The 23,077-nt window shown below is 36.6% G+C and overlaps 1 protein-coding gene across 1 annotated transcript in view; it reads left to right on the plus strand.

Moving 5' to 3' along the window:
• The window catches only part of caln2 (calneuron 2), a 42,065-nt gene extending 19,238 nt beyond the window's left edge, over positions 1-22,827 (plus strand). The window contains exons 3-6 of the mRNA XM_028466773.1: positions 2,188-2,331; positions 4,073-4,185; positions 15,794-15,947; positions 21,123-22,827. Coding sequence (XP_028322574.1) covers positions 2,188-2,331; positions 4,073-4,185; positions 15,794-15,947; positions 21,123-21,250 — 539 coding nt within the window. The 3' untranslated portion in view covers positions 21,251-22,827. The remainder of the gene's footprint in view (positions 1-2,187; positions 2,332-4,072; positions 4,186-15,793; positions 15,948-21,122) is intronic.
• The last annotated feature ends 250 nt before the right edge of the window (positions 22,828-23,077 follow it).

The following is a 23,077-nucleotide window of genomic DNA, read 5'->3' on the forward strand; positions in this document are numbered from 1 at the left end:
ATATTGATCTGAGTCCACCCTGATATTGAGTTCTCATGGGATTGGATGGATGGATGGATGAGTGGATGGTTGGATGGATGCAGACTGAAATGATTTCAATCAAACTGAAAAGATAGTTTCTGATTGCATCTAAAAGTAGCATTCCTGCTATTTTTGTATTTGAGATGTCCTTTCATGTTCTAGAAAGGGTTGTATTTGAGAATATACACTACTATTCAAAAGTTTGGACACAATGTAGTGTATATGTGTAAATGTGTCTTTTCGCTGGGTTAGCCCTGCAATAGTCCTCCATCCTGTTCTGGGTGGAATGCTTTTTAGGCTTTTCAGGTGCAGAAAATGTACTGCTAGTAATGAATAAATGAGTGAATGAGCATTCTTGTTTTTAACGTGTGTGCTGACCAGGAATGAAGCCATGCTTGTTCATCCCAGTAGGTGTAAGTTGGTCACAAATAACGGTGTCCCGATCCGATTGATATCAGATAATGGTCCAATATTAGCAAAAAAAGAAGAAAAAAAGGTTATCGGCTTATATCTGCCTGCTTTTAAAATCTCTTATGTAACCACTTCGATACAAGCAGGTTATTTTTCAGGGTCTTCCTCTTCATATTTTATTCATTTAACTCAGTTAAGGAATATGCTTATGTTAATCTTTTTTTTTTTTTGGATTTTTATTTTATTGAATTGTAAAATGTACTGCAATGCGTCCAGGGTGTACCCCCGCCTAACGTCCATTGAGAGCTGGAGATGGGCACCAGCAGACCCCTAGTGACCCTGAAAAAAGGTGCAAGCGGGTCAGAAAATGGATGGATGGATGGATGGATGGATGAAAAATATTCTTTGGTTTAAGATTAAAATGTATGCAACCCATTGGTTGATAATAAATGGATCACTTTTTCTCAAAGCAACTGTTGTTGACTATTGTTCTCTGTTTGAGTAGTAGTATTAATTAAAATTCCACTTTACCAAATAATGAATAAAAGTATGTATGATCTGTTCTGATATTGTATCGAATAAATATGAGTATCGGCCAGCACTTAGTCATAAAAGCTGCTAGAATCGTAGTTTTTTTGTTTTGGTGCACCATAGCACTTTTTTCTCTCTCTCCTCTGTGTCTGCCAGCTCGTTCCTGACTTGTCCGTCTTGTGTTTGGTGCAGAGCAGATATTTGGCTGTAGGTTACAAGGGACTTGTGCTGTAAATGGATGGTTGATGCACGCGGTCAACAACAGGACAAAGCAAAAAGACTGGATATACAGCAGTAGGAAGGAAAACAGCCCATGGTTACCATCAGGAAAAGTCGATTTGTTAACAAGCAACCCCAAGCACTGTTTTTTTTTTTTTGTGAAGTTATTTTATTTATAAAGACTTCCACTGCACATAGCTAGCATGTTTCATATGTGTGCTTTAACTAGATAGCAAAAATGGCTGCAGACATGATTACACATTTCACTCCTTTACACAAACGCCAACTTTAGTCAAATTGATGTGGTTTTGATTTAAACTGACATCCTCTCAGATTGAACTTGTCTTTTATTTTGAAAGAAACATTTATTTTGACAGGCATGCTGTGAAATGCATATTGAACAGGAACATATAGAGATTAAATATATAGATTGATGGTTTAAAAAAAAAAAAAAGATTGTGTGTTTTAAACGGATATTTTTGAAAAAATATATTTGGTTGGTTGAATTCTTTAAAAAAAAAGTTTGGGTCGTGATTAAATGACCGTGGTAAAATCCCAGGATGAGACCAGTTACGAACCGCTGATCGATCCTAATTTGAATATGTGACATAATAACATGGAGGGAAACTAAAAAATCTTTTTTTAATCAATCATCTCAAACACAAACAGCCATTGGTCGATGTAGGAACATATAAATATCACTTGATGGAACTAAAACTGAGGAATTAAAAGAAATCCAGCTTTTTAAGAATGAAAGAAACGGGATGAAGACAAATGTTCATCACAACCTTTTGTAAAATGCCGAACAAAAACATGACGTATCAGTGGAAGCACTGTTAAGCTATCGATGCGTTTACGAACAAATCCTTTCTTATGACAGAATCAGTTTTTGTATCATAAAGAAATACTGCTGTTTGCTTACCAGGATGAGCAAAGATATTAATGTGTTTCAGCCACAGATTCAAGAGTCTTTATGAATTCCTTACATTGTCTTTTGATCTGCAGAGATCCGTGAAGCGTTTCGTGTTTTGGACCGCGATGGGAATGGTTTTATCTCCAAGCAGGAGCTGGGAATGGCAATGCGCTCACTGGGTTACATGCCCAGTGAAGTGGAGCTGGCCATCATCATGCAGAGACTGGACATGGATGGTAAGACACGCTCGAGTGCAGGGAAACACACCCACACTTAACAGACGGCAGCCATTTACAAGTCCATATGTACAACATTAGAATATATATATATTACGATATTATATTGGACACGTGGTTCCTAATACTAAACTACAATCACATGTCACTATTAAATTCCTCGCTGGTAATAAGACAAGACCACGTGCTCCTACTTCTTCAGATCCATTGCTGCTTGTAATTGCCTAAAGGATCGCAATTTCCTGCAAGCATTCCCTGCATTACTAACAACCTGTCAATCTTTTATCCGGTTCTCATCTACCTGCTCCTGATTCTCCTGCTCACGGTAAATATCAAAGGTCAAAGCTGAAAGCTTTCTGCTTTAGCTTTCACGAGTCGTCCGACCAGCTGAGAACTGTACAGCCATTTATTTTTTAGACGTGAATATCTGTCAGAACATCTCTTACATCCGACTTCCTTCTTGTTTATCTCACTTTCCGATGTAAAGTGGGTTTTAAAGAAACATTGCATAAATCTGAGTCTTTAGACAGTACCCCAAAAAATATATTGTAAGTAGAGGTGGGCCTTGATCAAAAAATAAATTAAAAAAATGAGAGACTTTGTAATAATTAATGAATCTAAATTAATCTTCTAACAATTGTTTGACACAAGAAGTAATTAGTTATATTACCCCGTTACTGAAAAACGCCGTTATTTTAAACGCGGTTATTCCAAACACTGGTCATGGATTTATTCATTTTGGATCTGAACCCTGTATTGGAGACACTACTTGTTCAGACTAGGGCCGTTGTCCGTGCTAGCCGCTACATGTTTAGCATTGAGGTGGAAGAGCTAACCCTTTTTTGCACACAAATGAACTTCTGTTTTTCATCCGGTGTTTTCTTAAAAACTAAAATTAACATCCAGAAAGTAAAACAACAACTTCCTCTCAGGTTTTCCTGTTTCTTGTAGTCTGTGCACCAGTATTCTTGGTATAATGGGAACTTGTGCAATGAGAAAGCTTAGTGTGTTAATCACAGTTAGCGCGATGAAGTCCCTGCCCTAATTTGAAGTTATTTGTGTAAAAGAATGCATACTCGTATATGCTAAACATCATGTTGTGTCTTCTTTCCTGGCAAATTAAAAAAACTTCTAGTGGAAAAATGGACATCAGCAGAACCGGCAAATAAAATAAGCAGCTATCCTAATATTGTTGAGTATGCAACACCTCTGTCAACAGATTGCCAATGCTAATATGCTGCCTCACATTAAATGATACGTTATTTCCATCCCGAAGAAATGTTTATACAGTTTTTATTGGTGAACATGTGTAGTGCATTACCAGTAACTAGGATCTGTTTATGTAAAGCCATCACCGAGTCGCACGGCTCATTGATCACTGATTTGATGTGTCGAACAAAACACATTAACACAATTCAAAGTCCCAAAACTTTTGTCAGTTTAATGCTTCTGAATTGTATCATTCGGTCCCTGGATTGCAATTCAATGGTCACTCGTGCACAGACTCAGAGAGGTGCACACACCTTATTTGAATGGTGAATCAATGCTAATGATACGCCAGTGTTTTCTATGCATGAGAGGACCGCCATCTGTTAATGTGTCCTTTCTGTCTCTTGAAACAAACAAACTTTGTCATGCATTGCATTATTTAGCTCTGGCCTCTCTGCATGCCTTTCCAAGTATGTGATTTTCTTTCCTGTGGCTTCACGCCCTGCATCTCTGTGGATCTACCTCCCTCTAGGCGATGGCCAAGTGGACTTTGAGGAGTTCATGACAATACTGGGGCCCAAGCTGCTGTCATCTGACAACAGGGAAGGATTCCTGGGCAATACCATTGACAATATCTTCTGGCAGGTGAGTCAAATGTTTCTCATTTCTCATATTCCATCACTTATCAGCCCCAATCCTTGAGACTTCTCTTGCTCACTTACCTATTTGTGTATTTCTGGACTCAGAACAGCCATTGCCTCTTAAGGTAAAGCCCTAGTTTGAACAAACACTCACCAAAACACACACACTCTTGGACACACTACCTAAGTTTGTTGTTCCTCTGCAGATCTACTTTCTTTCTTTTTGGCAAACAAGACAATCTGAAGATAATCCAGCTGAGGATAGTGGTATTTAAAGCTGTTACTTGACTCGAAGAATTTGCAAGATCTTCCTGAGCATCTAACCAGTCTGTTAATCTTTCTTTTTTTTCTCTTTGTTACCACCACAAATTAGGTAATATTTTCACCGACGTGTATTTATTTTTTGGTCCGTCAGCAGGATAACGTCAAAAGTGCAAAATTTTAACTAAACATAGACAGTACACTATGGAAGATGGCATCAAGATCAAAATACTAATTCTGGATCAGTTTCAAAAATAGAAATCATCATTGGCATCAATTTTAAAAAATCATATCTCTGTCCGTAACTGACCGATCTATATTCAATTTGACTCAGCTGTGTCAGGTTGGTACCTCGATTGACCCACCAAGTTTCATCCGCATCAGATCCAGATTACGCATTTTTTTGCGATTCTTTGGACCTACTGTATCACTATCAATGGGAATAGAAATTTCTTCCAAGCCTTTAAAGTGTGAATGATCATGGATCAATGATCAGAATCACTCATCCAGATAAATGCCAATATCAAGAGGAGATTTAGCACTTGGTGGAGGTTTGCGCTCTGAATGCTCTTGTTTGCCCTGTGATAAACTAAACTCAGTTGTCTCAAACCCTGTGGCAGATATAAGGCAGCATTATATCTTATTGATGCTGGTATTTTATTAAGTGTGAATGTCTGCATTTCAATATTATTTTGCACTGCCCTTCAAAACTGTAGAAATTGTATAGCTTTAAGCCCCTCTGGTGGTCTTCTAACTCTCTCTGTGTGAGCTAGCATCTCTGGTAGCTTGTACAGGCTAAAGTAAGTTGCAGACCATGAACGGAGCAAGTGGTTTTTTGCTTCTAGACATTGAAGAAGTTGAGTGATACGGAGACGTGAGAGACTGTCAGAGTTCTTGGTGCAGGATGTGAAGAATCCTGAAAAAAAGGTAAACGGATGCACAATGTCTTTGTGTCTCTTAAGTATGCAAAAATAATGAAAAGTTAAAAGAAAAAGGTTATTTGTTAGTGTTTGCAAGCATCTGTATCTGAGGGTCAAAAATGACTTGGACCATCGTATATTCGCAGCTACTCAGGAAATGAATATTCAACCAGGTTGATGAAGCGAGACCAACTGTAACGTGCAATGGAGTGAGGCTAAAACAGGAAACACAATGGAGAGGAAAGATGGAGATTACAACTGGATTTGTGTGGCTGAGTGTGCGGGAGGGGGTGCATAGTGGGGATGCCCCACATAAAGATACAATAAGATATAAAGGACAGGCTCCAAGTGAGACATGAAAAAGAGACGTGCACAAAAGACCAGTTTAGCAGACAGTGTGTTTCTCAGAGGTGATTCAAAAATGTTGACCTCCTACAGAGGGAGATAGGAATTAGGAAGAATGGGAGAAGAAAAAGACGAGACAGGAGACCAGAGACGGGAGAGAACGGAGGCAGCGAGCAATGAAAGAGCACTGCAAACCAATATAGGGAGCGAGAAGAGTGAGGAGGGGGAGGAAGGGAGAGTGAATCGGTAGGTGGAAGCGTGTCTCTGAGGACTGTGGCAGCAGGATTTTCTGTGTCTGTTTATATTTCCCAGAACTGAGAGGGAGACGGAGCAGAGGCAGTGTGATTGTGTCGAAAAGAGAAATGAAGGAGCCTCCCTGATGGATACATCACTGTGGGTCATTGTGACTCAGTTTAGTGTGTTCATGAAATATCCACTAGAAAAACATGTCAGGCCTTTTATGTGTAAATATTAGTATTTAATCAATCTTTTCTACATGGCCTTGTATTTTCGATTTATTGAAACAGTCCCTGCTTTACTGGTGTGGTGTTTTTTTTCTGAGTAGAACATTCAGGAGGCTTTTATGTCTTGGAAAAACTCTCGACACTCCTGCTGCTGCCACATTTATGATCGTGTGCGTCTGAAAATAAAACATTGGTTCAAAGATACAGTTTTGTGTGTAGCGGGGTTGGGGTCAGTTACATTTTTCAGTTACATCTATGTTTTCAATTCCCCATGTTCAATTACAATTCAATTACGATTACAGTTACCAACCTACTTTCCGTTAGCATCTCTTCTGTCATCTGTCATCTAATTTATTACCGATCTATTGGAAATAGGCTTCCTAATCAATGAAAATATAGGTTTTAATATTTTTTTAAATAGTAAAATGTGGGAAAGCTTGATATGAAACCTATTTTATTGTTTACTACATATGTGTACTGTGCTGTACCCCAGTTTTGCCTTTAATTATAATTGACAATTTTTGTAGAATTTTCATGGCAATTACAATTACAAAGTCAATTATCTGAAATCAGTTACAATGCAATTACGATTACGAACAGCAACAGATTTAAAAGATTACAATTACTATTATAATTATGCCATGATTGACCCCAAATCTGGTGTGTAGAATTGTAAAACCAAGCATTCCAAAAACGTTTACAGGGGCCAGCCACACATAGCTTTGCTTGACGAACACATTTTTAATGAGCTTTACAGTCGGGTCGTGAACCCGTGTTGTGATTAATGGCCAGCACGCTCAACCACCTGAGCCTCCATAAAAACATGATCTAAAAACCATTTGGAGCTCACATGAACTGTAACTAAACGGCCTCGGAAAGTCTTTTTTTTTTTTTTTTTCTGCAGAAAGTGATTCGAAGCCTTACTCGCGGGGTGGTGTTGGAATTGCTTTTCATGAATGGTTCACAAACCCTTTAAATTCAGACTGTGGATGTTGGTGAAGTCCATGAATGGGAATTCCCAGTTATAAATCTAAAACGTGCATAGATGTCACAAAAGGATTGCACTTCTCATAGTGCTAACCTTTGAAAACATATGCAGACTCAGTAAAAGTGAATAAATAAGTAAAATAAAATGTTAGAAATGCGTTATACTATGATGGCGTATTAGGGCCACATTAAAATAAAAGAAATCTGAGAACTACGAATATAGTTGTAATATTTTGAGAATAAAGTCATAATTTTATGAGAATAAAGCCGTATCTTAAAAAACTCCCCTGTTGAAGTGAACGCAACTAATGTGTGATGTGACGCGCAAGTTTTAATTTAATAGAATTACGATGTAATTAAGATACAACCTTATTCTCGTAAAATCACAACATTAATCTTGTAGTGGCCAGATTTGTTTTTTTGTTTTTTAACGTGGCACAAATATGCCGTTGTATTATACATAATGTCCATAGGTATATTATATTTTCATGTTTATGTAGTTAATTTATGTATTAAAATGCTGTCATTGCTCAGCAATCCTGGAGATGTGCAACTGCAAAAAAGAAAATCTTTATAAACCCATATGAGCAAAAATAAACTTGAAATGTTGTATGGGAATACAAGAAGTGGCATCTGCATAATGATGGAAGCCGCAGTAAACCTTCAAACCAATGATCACTGGTTGAAGTACAAACTGGTGGTTTTTCTGTCATTTCTATCACTTGAATTAATGTCGTTGCAAAAACTGTAATATTGTGCTTTAATGGATGAGATGGAGAAAGACTGAAGAGAAAGGGAGGGGAAAAAAATAACAGTGATGGTTTGTAGGAGTGGGAAAAACAACATCTGTATTAGTCACTGTATTTTTCCAACTGAGAAAAGTAAATAACAGGGGATGGAGTGAGATCTGTGGCCCTAATGTCATCCTGTTTAGTGCAAAAAAGATGACAGATGTTTTCTCTTTAAATGCCAGCTGTGATTAACATACGAATACTTTCTCTTTAACTTCTTTACATTACATATAATTTACAGCATGCATGTTGTGGAAAATGTGAACATTCTGCAGCTTAATCTTCATAATATCATGTCTCACGACACCTCTTTGGAAGGAGTGAGTACTAACCCTGAGATTCAAAACTGGCGATATTCCGACAGCTGCTTTAAATGTCTCTCAGTTAAAGGACCCATGTTACGCTAAACCAACTTTTCTGTGCTTTAAACGATATAAAAGTGCTATTAGGGCTTCATACACATGTCCAAAGTGTTTTTTTCATTGATTCCCTCAATCGTTAGTTAAAAGGTGATTTGCTCCTTTTTTGCTGCAGGGTGAGCATAAACACCTCGCTCCAATTTGATGACGCGTTCCCACTTTGATGATGAATTTGACGCGACACTGAGCTGGAGAAGCCGCGCCTCCAGGAAGCTCTCTGCCGTGGTTGACATGTAAACAGACACGCCCACAAAGGTCAGCATTTCAGCGTACTTCGCACAGTGCTATGTATGTATTTTCTACAGTCTATGTATGTACCAGTGAACGCTTCGCCCCCACGCTCTGTCTCGTGTTTATAAAGCAGCATGAGCTCGGCTATGAAGTGGGTGGGAGGAGGGCGGGCCGTCCTCTGGCCCTACATCACCGTGCGGGGAGGAGGAAGTCATTGTGCCGTCTATAGACACGCCCATTCATGAATATGCATAAGTGGGACACAAATCAGCCTGTTTGTGTAGAGTTGCTCAGAGGCTAAAACTCTGGAAAACAGGCGAGTTTAGGAAAATAAACCTCAAATACTATGTTTATGGGGTTCTTTAAACAAATGGAGACGGGTGAAAAATAGCATGACATGGGACCTTTAAACAGATGTCATCAAACATCTGTTAAAGTGTGATAATAAGGAGCTCTACGGGCATGCAGAGCTGTGGGGACATGGATTTAGAACTGTTTATAGCCAGCCTGATGTGAATCATATAACAACATTAGGACTCGCTGGTGGAACTAAAATGCTTTTTCAGGAAAGTAATCTGCTATATTTATACCTAATTTAGGTCAAATATTCACATCACATTTCTGAACGAGTTCAACAACCAATAAACTCCTTCATCAATAATGTTGAGACTGAGTTGAGCGATTTCTGCCACATCATGGTGTATCTGTTATATAACTGCTGGCAATTGATGGATGTTTTCTGTCAGGATGCTAATGGTAATAATGTCTTTAGTTTCACAACCTTTACAGAGGAGAAATGCACATTAGATTGAAAAAAACAGTAAATGTTTTAGCAGCTTTCTGCCATTGCATCACATTGAATGCATGGTTGGGGTCAATTACATTTTTCATTTACAACTGTTTTTAATTACCCATGTTCAATTACAATTCAGTTATTATTAGTGACCAGCATTTTTTTCCAAATTATTTTCTTTTTCCTGAAAGTCTATTACAATTAAGTTCTCAAATTCTATTACAACTAATCACATTTACTGAGCCTGAAATAAATGACCTAATTAAAGTTAACCTTCCTCTTGTGTTAGCTTTCTGTTAGCATCTCTTATGATAACTGGTCCTAAATCAACTGTAAAATACACTAAAAACAAATATCTATCTAATTTATTTCCTATCTATTGGTTACTTTGTTAGACTTCCTAATCAATAAAAATATAGGTTTTAATATTTTTAATGTGGGTATCTGAGCCTTTTTTGTGTCAGTATACCCCTCCATTTAATTTTATTTTTAAATGGTAAAATGTGTGAAAGCTTGATGTGAAACATGTTTTCATAATTGGAGAATTTTCATGACAATTACAATTATCTGAACTCAATTACGATTTAATTACGATTACAACGGCAGCAGATTTTTAAAATTACAATCAACTATGTGATTATAATTGTAATTAGTGTATTAGTGTATTTTACAGATGATTTAGGACCCGTTATCATAAGAGATGCTAACAGAAAGCTGACACAAAAGGAATGTTAACTTTTATTAGGTTATTTATTTCACGCTCAGTAATTGTGACTAATTGTAATTGAACTTTAGTAATTGAGAACATAATTGGAATTGATTTTCTGAGGATAAAAAAATAATTGTAATTTAAGTGTAATTTGAAAAAAAAATGCTGGTCACTGCAATTGTAATTGAACATGGATAACTGAAATACGTAATTGACCTCAACCCTGACAGTGTGTTTCTGGATGCTGTCTATTATTCATGGCATTTTTCATCTTTTTGTATAAGAACTGTTCTTATTGCTAGAATTAGTTTTGTTTTTTTCAATCTAGTAAATGATACTCCATCCAAGATGTCAGGGGATTGTGACAGTGCAGAGTCTGACTGAAGAGATGAAAAGGGAAGCTAGACTGGAGAGAAAAATGACAACGTCTGCAGCTGGTCACACTTGACGAATCTTGGCTTTTTCACTTAATCGACCTTGTTTTTTTTTGTTTTTTTTTTGGTTAATGGACAAATATCACAGGTTTACGTCCATTATGTTAAAGACGACATTGATGGTTTCAACTCGAGTCTTTATCCCTGCCATCCAATAAGCATGTTTATCCGTGGGTGTCTGAGTCCTTCAGAGACCAACCAGGGGAAAGAAATCACTGAGGTCGAAGCATCCGCTGAGGACCTTGCCCATGAGACAGATATCTTGTATATTCTCCACATTGCTTCCCCTGGCTGTCATGTCAGCTGTGCCAGGACTGCAGTTTAAAGAGGCGATTCTCCATTTTCCTGTAGCTATTCCAGGCAGAGCCAGCAATGGCAGGAAGGTGCGACTCGTGCCCTCAAACTACTGCCGTCAATTCCTGAAGATCTACCCTGAGGTGCCCAATGAGGCAGTATAACAGAAAAGTTAAGAGAGGTGGTAAAAGGTTCCCATTTGTGCTCTGCAATGGACATGATTTGTGTTGCCTCTGTAGCACGAATCCTGATATAATTCACTGTATTGATGAGGATGCAACCTGTGCTAAATTGATCCAAAACCAGTTTAACAGTGCAATGTTATAAGGCCAAAAATGCATGACTTAAATGCAATTATTTCAGTGTAAATAAATACAATTATGTAATATCATTTAAATTAGGGCTAAAAAACAACAACAAAAAAACCAAGACAAAAATAAAATAAAAATGAAGACAAAAAAAAAAATTAAGATTATTATTGTGATTTTTTTTTTTTTTTTTTTTTTTTTTTTCAGTGGCCCTAATCCTCTTCCATAGGGCTGGGACTTTAACACTTTGATTGTGATTAATTAATTACAGAAAAATAACATAACTTAAAAAAAATATATACTGTATACCATATATTGGGTTTTTTTTTTTTTTTTTCTTATTTCACGAGTTCCCGGTACACCCATAATACTGATACACAGACTATGGGAGAACCTCAATGTTCTGGACTAAGTGCATGTGCTTTTATCTTAATACACAAAAACAAAGTTTACTAAAAATCCAGAAAAGCATCAATACAGCTTACTTAAATTTAAGTTTGTGCTTTGTAAACAATGCAATCATAACCTTTTTTTTTTAATTCATATTGCACATTATGTTTGCATAATGAAAATGATTAACACAATTTTGTTGTTTAAGCTCATTTATTGTTTTCATTGATTCAGTCATATTCCAAAATCCATTTCAATTGGAAAACATTGTTTGTCGTGTCAAATAATGTTATGCAATTAAATAACTACCAAGTCTCTAATTAATTAGATAAAAATGTTTATTCTAGTCCCACCACCAATTCAAATATATACTGTGTCTAAATTACAGGAGATCGAATTTTTGAATGACAGAATAATAATAAGCATTACATCTGAAAATTGCCAAACATTGCATTGCTGTGAGAAAAGTGAACAAACAAACCTCAAAGATTCCTTATGAATATTAATAACCTCCTTTAATATTACATGAGCGTTGTTATTCAATCTAGACGTGAGGGTCATGAGGAGCCAACGTCCAAAAAGCTTGTTGTGCAGAAAGTAGTGTGATGTTTTTATTTAGCGGATCACAGCCTATACTCCTGCACACATCCTTGTTTGTTGTTGTGTCCTTCATCTTCATTCACCACTGTCACAATAGCACTCAGGCTGTGTCATAAATAAATGACTCCAAAAGGTTGTAATTCCACAAAGCAGAAATATGTTGTGCTGTGTGAGGGGGAAAAATGTCTGTCTTCTTTTTATTATTGGATTACTGCAGTGAGCTTGGCTTTCTATACATGTGGTGTGAGGTATTGCATTCCGATCCATGTATCCGTGATTACAGTGTAAATCACCTGGAAATATCGTATAAATGTTTCGATTTGAATCAATACGCATTTGCAGGGCGAAGAGTAGCACGCATACTTAAAGACCTAATTTAATACCTAATAACTGTGTGTGGGGGGTGTCATTGGTTTATATTTCCATGTTTGTGACTGTTGGGGGGGGGGTCACCTAATATTGAATGTAAAACAATATACATTGCAAAGTTTTCTAAAAAAAAAAAAAAAAAAAAATTCAAACAATAAGTCAGAGAAATAAATGAAGGTGGGACAATATATCTGTTAATGTTTTATTCAGACAACTTTTATCAGTAAATATACTTTCCTGAAAAAAATATATTGACAATATATTGCGCAGCAACATATTGTTAATATTAAAATGTCATCGTGGTATCATTGGGGTGGGTATATAAACAAAGAAATCTACTAGACACCAGATTTCTATGGTTTGTTTTATTTTTTTTTAATATTCCTAATGGGTTGGAGAGGTCATAACCAAAGTACGTATGTCCAGAGTTAAAATTAAATAAAAGCATGATTATTCATCAAAGTGCAATTTTCTATCCTTTTTCCTTTTCAAAATATCGTATCGTCCATTTTTGTCTATCATATCATAGAAATACCCTCATGTAACTAAATATCAAAAATAATGCTACACACCAATATACTGTATGTAAATGTGTGAGACTCAGATAGACCTACCACATACATCTGATATTTTCATCGTAAACAGTGCCACAACTGCAAATACTTCCCTAACTGCTTGCAAATACAGACACAAAAAAATGTCAGTGACATATCAGGCTGTGTGATTGCCAATATTAACAAAAAACAGTGCAACTTTGTCTTTGTCAAAGTCTGACACGGTAATCTACCGTCATCCCTTCAAGCCTTTATTTCACCATCCACCGGCTGTAATACCTTGGTTCTGTGGTTCATTGCCCAAGTGTAAGTACAAAACAACATCATTTGTAATATCGCCAATGTTTTCTCCAGGCCTTCAGACTTCATCCCACAGCCCATATAAGTTAGGTTTATTGAAATGTTGAAATAGCCCAAAGGAGTGACTATATATATGAGTGTGTGTTTGTATATTTAATGTGTAGATTGCATCACGACCAAGGTTTACTAGTACCAACCCCCGCACAGGATAAAGAAGATTAAATAAATGTACTGTTAAAGCACAACTACACAATACCGATTGTGTTGTCAGATGATGGAATGTGGTTAAATGGCAAAACATACCTTAAGAACAAACAATGTATGGATTAATATGTTAGAATAAATTTCAAACATGGAAATGTGTGTTTTCTACCAGTTCTGATATTAAAATATGTCCTCTTAGGTTCCCTAGTCATCACAGTGAGTGTGTTTGAAATGGTGTACTCATAAGTATGGTTAGGAGGATTATGATGATGACCGTTCCCACTGAAGTATACTTTGTAATTTCCCAAGATGCATTTTGAACTTACAACAAAAAAAAAAACCTGAAGCACACTGAGGTTAAATATATCCGTTGATTCTCCAACTTTAAAAGTTCTGAAAACATTTTAAGCAAGAAAGTGACCAAGTAGAATATCAGCATGTGGTCATTTGATCCATAAAACCCACGGAAAACACATTTCATGCCGACATTCCGGAGATTTTTGTAGACCCGTTATTTTGCTACTGACAAAATTTCTGGTTAACTTCAAAACGAAAGCCCTATTTACAAGAGTGTTAAAGAACTAATGAAAGAGAAAGTGGAAATGCTTTTGTTTTGAAAAGATGATGTTTGACTCTTAGCTTGAAGCTGGTCCCAGGGCGATTTTACATTCCTCTCGCAATGCATCATGGGGCGGTTTAGTATGAGGCCCCATGACCATGCACTGAACCAATGGTAGAGTGGGTCATCCAATAACCGAATCCTGTTCTATCCAAGTCACTGTCATTGTGTACTTGGGCAAGGCACTTTACCCACATTGCTAGTATGAATGTGGTGTGTGAGTGAGTGTTGGTGGTGGAATCGATGGCAGCCTTGCTTCTGTCAGTCTGTCCCAGGGCGGCTGTGGCTACAACAGTAGCTTACCACCACTGTGTATAGAGTGAAAGTGCACTAAAACCCACTTATTTATAGCAGCATCTCCCACCTGACCACCCCTGCCCTGTCTGTGTGTTTTAGCTTCACTTTTATTGTTGTTTTTATACTGTTTTAGCTTATCTTTTATTGTGGTTTTATACTATGCACTGTAAAGTGACCTTGGGCTCTGATTTAAAAAAAAAATGTATTATTACATCAATATAAAGCACTTTGAGTGTCTATGAAAAAGCAATATATAAAATCCAATGCATTATTATTATGTGCCCACTGTGCATACTTAAAAAATGTCCTGATATAGGAAACATCTGGGTGTTTCAATCTTTTCATACTATCTAACCTGAACGCACTACATACTTATTTTGATGCCAGACTTAGTATGAGTAGTACAATAGTATGCAATTTCGAACACAGCCAGTTTCTTTTTCACCCAAAGCAAACAGATAAAAAGCTACTTTTGCTAGCACTCATAGAATATACAGTAGACTGCCATGAGACATGAGCTATAGGTTCTATTGAAATGAGGATCTCCTCGTCATTAGCACAGTTTTTTTCCATATCTACCCCTGTTGTATCGCAAACCTGTTTTCTGCTTCTGTCTGCTTTTACTTTGTTGTCCTTCTCCTTGCTTTGACCTCATCACACGTTCACATTTTCTTATCTTACAGCCTCTGTCTCCTTCATCTACCTGTCAACCCCTAATTTGCCTCATCTTTGCCTTGCCTGTCTCCATGTGTCCATCTGTTGTGCTAAACCAAGCGGCTGATTGTATTTCCGGCTGTCAGCGAGCTAAATAATCTAGACACACAAGTGGGTGTGATGATGTAGAGAGTGGTATAGAGATGGGGGAGAGAGAGCGCCGAAGGCATGTGAATTCTTTTTTTTTTTTTTTTCTAGAAGGGCGCACAGACAAGATGACAAAGATTCAGTCCTAAAGTCAGGGAGAGTTGGAAGTGAAGAGCGCCTCATCAGCCTTTTTTCCTCCACAACTAATAATACAACCGCCTACGTGGACGTGTGTGTAACAGTGTTTCCATACTAATTGATACATCTATTAAAGGCATTGTGTGGGGACAGTTATCCCCCTATGATAATACAAACGTGCAGCATTGCAAACTGATTCATCCACCAAAAATAGCACCACACGGATGCTTTACAGAACATCTGACAGAGCCATGTATCTATGCTCGACATGTGTTTCACATTCCCACTATCGTTAGCGTATCCTTCACTTGTCTCCTGTATTTCTCTGCCCTGGTGAGGAGGACTGTGTGCCTTTGCAATGATTACGGTGTGGTGTCTCCGCAGTTTGACATGCAGCAGCTGTCTCTGGATGAGCTGAAGCAGGTGCTGTTCCACGCCTTCCGAGACCATCTGACAATGAAGGACATTGAGAACATCATCATCACCGAAGAGGAGAGCCTCAATGAAACCTCAGGGAACTGCCCTGAGTACGAAGGAGGTGAGAAAACTGTCCACGCAAGAAAGTTTACAGCCAAAAATACAATCAGAATCACAATCAACTTTATTGACCAAGAGTGTATGAATACACACGAGGAATTTGTCTTGGTGACCTGTGCGCTCTCATATAGTGTAACATTAAATAATAACAATCAACTAGAGTAAAGAAAAATAAATAAAAAAAGAAGTATAAACATAAATATAAATATATAAGTATAAGAGTAGTTAGACTAATATGTGCAAACTAAATAAAATAACAAGATAATAATAATAATAGTAATAATAATAATAATGAAATAAAATAAAAAATACAATAATAATAATAAGATAATAGTGCAGTAGTGCATTGATGAGTAGTGCAGGTGAACATTTAAATGAAAATATTATGTCCATGAACATTCACAGTGACAGGTTGATGCAGGGTTGTTATGTTTAGTTCCAGGTTATTTCACAGTAACAGAAACAGGTCTGACACTCTATGACTGTTTAGAGTTGATCAGTGTGACAGCCTGGGGGAAGAAACTGTTTTTATGGCGGGTAGTTTTTGCGTACAGTGATCTGTAGCGTCTGCCGGAGGGGAGGAGTTTAAATACAAACAACCAAACATCAATTAGAGACCAGAGTATAGCACAAAGGATCAATACCACAACCGTCTTGTAACGTGTTGTATGATAGATATGTTTAGAAAGGACACAGAAAACACAAGTAATCTAAGTAACGAGCACTCAGAGTGCTCTAACCTCCACCAAGTACCAAATCTTCTCTTTGCCCCATTGGCAGTAATCTGGATCAGTGATCCTCATCATGGTACCATGATCATTCAATGATATTTCTTTCCAAATTTGTTTTTCGGGGAGAAAAAATTGCAATAAAATGCGCAATCCATTCTAGATGAAATTTGCTGGGGTATTTGAGGAACCAACCCAACATAATGGACAAAATTTAATAAACTCAAATTTGAATTACAAACCATGAGATGAGTTTTTGACATTTTGCCAGTAATGAGAGAGAGGGATTTTTGATTTTATTATTTTTTTTAAACTGATCAAAAATCTGTATATTTATCCAGGTCCCCTTTAAAACTTAATGGAATATACCTTTGCATAAGTGTTATCTTTGTCTTTTTCTTTGTTGTGACGTAATCCTGCTAACATATAAATGAACACCGGTGAAAATGTTACCTCCTTGGTGGAGGTAATAAATTATTGATTGATGAAACTGTGTGTAATACAGTATATTGACCAGCCACAACTTCATGTCATCCAACTGTACTATAGGGTCATTCCATGTCATTTCAACGAATTTTCAGGACATCCCATGCACTTCAGTCTCATTTTTTGTTTTTTTGCAATATTTTCCTGAATAATTCCTTTGGCTTACTGTAATTTTTTTTATTTGATTGAATGAATACTTTTTGAGATATGGACAATTTAGTGAGGGGATGTGTGTCGATTTCCGTGTTCTTATTTTTCTTCCATTTTCAGCTTCCAATTTCTCAATAACTACACCACATAGGAAACTGTAATTTGGTATACTAATACAGCTCTACCTACTCTCTCAGAATATACAATAAGATGTGCTATACATTCTTTCTGGTGGACCTGCCAGACTCTCAAAATTGGAAAAAGGTTTGTTGGGGTTTTGGGCTCGAACATGTTTGGGACTTCAGTAAATATTTTTGCATATGACTCAGCTCCCTGTAATTTGATCACCTTTGATCTACAGTATGTACATCGACTGTTTTCATTTATTTTTTCATTAAATTGTTTTTTTTTTTTGTTTTTTTTTTAGCAGGGACAAGAAAACAAAAGGAACAAAAAAGACTGTGCACAGGAAACTACAACAGAGAAAAAAAATCAGAGATGTTCAAAATAATATATATGATCCATATACACATAATTGTAATAATATGTCTGCTCAAAGGGGAGTGGGAAGAAGAAAGACTTTTTTAATCCCACCCCCATTTCTTAATCAACAAGTTTTTGTCATATTGCTTCCATCTGTTTGGACTTGTAAAAATACACAATATACTAAACAGAATAGGATAAAATACAAAAAAATCAGACTAACTAATAATCAGTAACTAAGATATACAAAAATACAAAGCAAAATACCAATTTAATTTGGTTCAATTCACATATAAAGGCGACACAAGCCATCGATGTAATCGGCCTATTAGTTGTGTTAAGCCCCTCCCCCATCCTCACTGTACTGTGACCAGGACTGTTCAAATCACTAATGATTAGACACATACCGTATATGCATTGGTTCTTGAGTGACAGTCTTTTCAAATCTGGAAAAACCCTTTTTTTCACATTTTTTTTCATTGGTCCATAACTGCATGTAGAAATGTAAGAAAACAATCTTGGTTTTAATTAATAGTATAAATATGGGACATAAAACAATTTTTCTTTAGTAACTATAAGTTTTTTTTAGACCGAAGTGCGTGGGCCATTTGTGAAACGGCATGGAATGACCCTATGAAGGTTTCACTTTTGCTCTTCCAAAAAAAAAAAAAACCCAAACTGCATTGCACCATGTACTCTAATGCTATGATGATGCATCATTAAGCTTCAATAGCTCATCATGTTTTCAGTTTGCATATTTTCCATATGCATATAATTCTCCATTGATTTACTTTAATAGACCTACTGAGGAAACCCTCACAAGATCTGATGTTTTCAGAGTAACTTCAAGCTCCTGATGCTTGTATATACATCAGCCCCAAGTTAGAAAAATGAAGACAAGTAGGAAAACATTACTTCCAAATATCTGAAATACAGCTGACATCTGTCAACCTTAATTTGCCTTGCAAAACATCTCCTCTATTGTCCCCTGGTGGCTTTTGATTAGCAATCAGTTTAGTGGAGGGGATTAAAAGGAACATCCTGTTTCCGTGCAATATTTTACAACAAAAAACAGCCAAATACATTAGCAGGTGCTCTTAGGTTGATGCAAGTGCAGTGTGCACATTTTGTGATTTACCTTAAAGCTTTCAAACTGAAATATGAAATTTGTACTTGGACGTGTTGTAAGTTATTAACAAATAATCACTTGTGCAAATTTAGTTGTCGCTTTAGCAACTCAGATTAGTGCACAAATTATGCAAATGTGATGCAAAATGAACATTTCAGACTTTTTAACATGTTGGATTTAGACGTGTTATGCTGGAGTCCTTTGCGATGCTAAGCTAGCTGCTACGGTGAAAAAAGCAATTTATGGTTTCTTTATGCAAACCACATTATTGCCAGTCTGCTTGGTTTAAGTCCATTAAAATTATTCTGCATGCAAAAGTTAATATTTACTTACCTTGGCAGGATTCACAGAAGTACTCTGACGGTGTAGTGCAATTGTTTGAGACAAAGCTTTTTGTCATATCCTTTAAGAATCACGATAGGATTTAGACTAGGATACAAACACTTCAGGGAAAAGACAAACAAACAGCCGTGAGGACGCCTTCAGTCAAAAACAATACAGTATATTTGAGTTGGAGAAAAAAGATCATCTTTAAAAAGACATTTCTAAATCTATCAGTTTTCAAAATATTAACACAAATCTTCCATTTGAATATGAAATTTGACAGAAATATTTTCAACATGACAATCACTCCCTGGTAACGGATCCATGATATTTTGGGGCTTACAAACTTTTAACTGAACAAGTTGCTAAAAAGTTTCAGTGAAAACCTGTTCCTGTTGCATAAGATTAAATTATGTTGCATCACAGAGCACAGGAAAAAGAAAACACCAACAGGACACTGATGCAGCAATGGAGAAACTCAAGTGGCCACAAAGATGTGATTGTATTTGATCCGAGGGCTAAATTATCAACATTCACGTCAGAATTTAGAATCATGACCAATCTGGCAACAATACAAGGAAGAACAAAGAAGGGTTGTGTCTTTGCTCCTCGTCTTTGTGAGTTTTTAGTCACTTTGAGTGTTTTTGGAGACATTCTGTGTATATGTTTTGGGGATTTTTGGAGAATTGTTGTCAATTTGTGCATTTTTCAATTAATGTATTTTATGATGTTTTGTGTATTTTTCTGGTTTTTGGGGTCATTTTGTCTTTTTACTTTCATTTAGGGAATTTTTGTTGTCAATTTGTGCATTTTTCTGAGTCATTTACAGTTTTTTTAATAGTTTTTGTGTATTTTTCTGTCATTTTGTATATTTCTCTTTCATTTTTGGAATTTTTGTTGTCAAATTGTAATATTTTTTGAGTCATTTACAGTTTTTTTTTTGTTTTTGTGTATTTTTCTGTCATTTCGTGTAATTTTGTTGCCAGTTTTGTGTCTTTGCAGACATTATTTGCAGTTTTTTGTGCCTTGTAGTCATTTTGTGTGTTTTATTAGTCATTACGTGTATTTTTGGAATCAATTTGTTTTTCTTACTTTGTATACTTTTGTGACATTTTGCTGTTGTTTTATGTTGAGCTTGATATGCCTCCTAACTTCTTGAATGACATATTTTGGGGGTTTTGTTTTGCTTATGTCTTTATTGGAGGGTAAAGACTGCATTGAGGAGCTGCGGGTTCTCTTTCTTACAAAGGTTTTGGCATTGAGGGAAGAGCTCACCATCAGGTTGGTGAGAAAGGATTGAAAAGTTAAAAGAAATGTAGGCTCTACAAACAGGTGAGAAGCGGATTAAGAAGAGATGAGGAGCCTCTTCATCTCTACCTTTAAGAAAGGCTTTAACCCTCTTCTCATTCATCCCACATCCTTAAACTTCTCTTTCATGTCTGCCTTTTCCCATTTCCTTCCCATCTGATGGGACCTCAAAGCCTTTTACAGTTCCTCTCAGATCCACCAATCGGAGCTCTGACTTGATTTATTGATGCACCGTGTGATTCTAACAAACTGAGACATTCAGGCGGACACAGAGAAAGCTTAGTTGTTCCTCTTTCTGTCAGGCTTGTTGGAGGACATATTTGTCTGATCGCCATCTCTCGCTCTCCTGAGATGATGAAAGAAAGGCGTTTTAACCAACAGACGAGATAAAAGGGAGAAAAAGTCCCACTTTGCGCCATTTACCTTTGATGTCAGCAGCCAGCGCTGAGAGTACTTATGGCACTTCTGCCAAAGTTTTTAAAATCAACTTTTAAAGAAAGACATGAGGCTGTTTAGTTGTGTTCGGTGAGTAAACAATCCTCGTCTTTGCCTCTTTCATACCCCACAGTCCACCCAAAGAAGAAGAATCGACAAACGTGTGTCAGGAAAAGCTTGATCTGCGCCTTCGCCATGGCTTTCATCATCAGCGTCATGCTTATCGCAGCCAATCAGATGCTGCGGAATGGCATGGAGTAAAAAAATAATCCCACTGTGATCATGGGGAATGGAGCCAATTGCTATGACCTCACATCTTATCTTTGCAGCCAAAGCTGGACCACAAACCAAGCACTTCTCCAACAATGAGTTGAAATGTTTCTTGTTTGTTTGTTTTAGGTTTTTTTTAAAAAAACAAAACAAAACAAAACTTTTATTTAATCTTACTGTGTAGAAATGAACTGTGAATTAAATGTAAAGCAATGCTGTGCTTTGCATTGAGGGTGCCATCATGTAGATACACTGGAAGTGGTGGTCTGGTCATTAAAAGCCCAGTTTGTACATACCAGGGTTTAATAATGACAGACCCTGCGCCTAAAACTTGATTTTACAATATTGGAAATGTTCCAAAAACCCATACACGTATGTATTTCTCAGAAGTCAGATAGTATGTGAACAGAAGGAATGTTAGGCACTGAATGTAGAACAGGTATTCAGAAAAATTGTACTTCATGGACGAGAATATTATTTTAGTTGCGTATTTGTTGATTTTGGGGCAGGAAAAGCACAATTCATGCTAAATTAAACCCAATGTCAGCATTAGTTTTTTTTTTTTGTGTTTGTATTTTTTATGGGACTGTACTGGAGTTTTAATAGTATGCTGGAAAAAAGGGAATCAACATCTTACAATTCACCCGAAAAGCATGCCAATATATACACTGCCATACCAAACATGACTTTAACTCTATTTTGCCATGAAGCCCAGTGTGTATATACACATGTATGAACTTTTCCATAGCATATATAATGTAATGTTCCTCTCATCTGGAGAATGTAGGAAGGATTGGGTCTGTTTCTTTAAATGATGTCGCCACCTAGTGGTTAAAAGTAGTTTCAATGTTTAAAAGGTGCTGATGGAAAGCAAAGGGACCCTAAAGCTGAGGTTTGGGATCTATCCTGGTCCTGAACAGGGTTTGGGGTCTGTCATTCACTGTTTCTGATGATGGAAAGTGTAATGGATGTTTGTGTGGCTTCACTTGTAACTCAGGATTGGAAGAATGAAGGTGAAATGTGTCACTAACCTCATCCTTTTTTTGTATTAAAATGTTTAGTAAAAACCTTGCACGGGTTTAAGACGGTTCATGCTGCTTATGTTGTGGCCAAGGATTAATTTATAGCGTCACAAACTAAACTTCAGGATACATTTATTATTATTTGTGTTTGGGGCTGGGCAGGAAACTATACAAATTGGTTTTGGTTTCAAATTTGATCATCACTGTCATCTATACTATTAAAAATTAAAAAAAAGCCATCGTCAGCTTTCCAAATGTGGTTTCATGAAAGCTTGAAAGGCCCAATATTTCCATATTTATGGTCACAATACAGCTAACTGCCCAGCCTCATGTAATGTAGCGATGTTGCCATTAAAAGCAACATTTGTGCCGTATAACGACATTTGTGGATTCCTTAACTGCGCTAAACTCCCTATGGTGATTATGAGAAGTACTTCTCATTATAAACCCGGGAGCTGTTTCCAACAACAGATGTGTAACCATAAGGTTTTTTTCTTTGTTCATGTGACACAGGAAGATGATTATGGCAACGGAAAGAACAACCAAGGTCCAATATATTTATCATTATCATTATTATTATTATTATTAATATTAATATTCTGAGGAAAAAGTCAGAATTCTGAGAATAAAGTCAGGATTCTGTGAATAGATTCAGAAATATGTGATTAAAGTCCAACTGATAATTTTAACTTCTTTCTCAGAATTCTAACTTTTTTTTTCAGAATTCAGACTTTAATCTCAAAATTCTGACTTTTTTCTCAAAATTCTGACTTTGATCTGAATTCTGAGATTAAAG

This window comes from Gouania willdenowi, chromosome 14 (genome assembly GCF_900634775.1).
Source record: "Gouania willdenowi chromosome 14, fGouWil2.1, whole genome shotgun sequence".
Taxonomy (NCBI): domain Eukaryota; kingdom Metazoa; phylum Chordata; class Actinopteri; order Blenniiformes; family Gobiesocidae; genus Gouania; species Gouania willdenowi.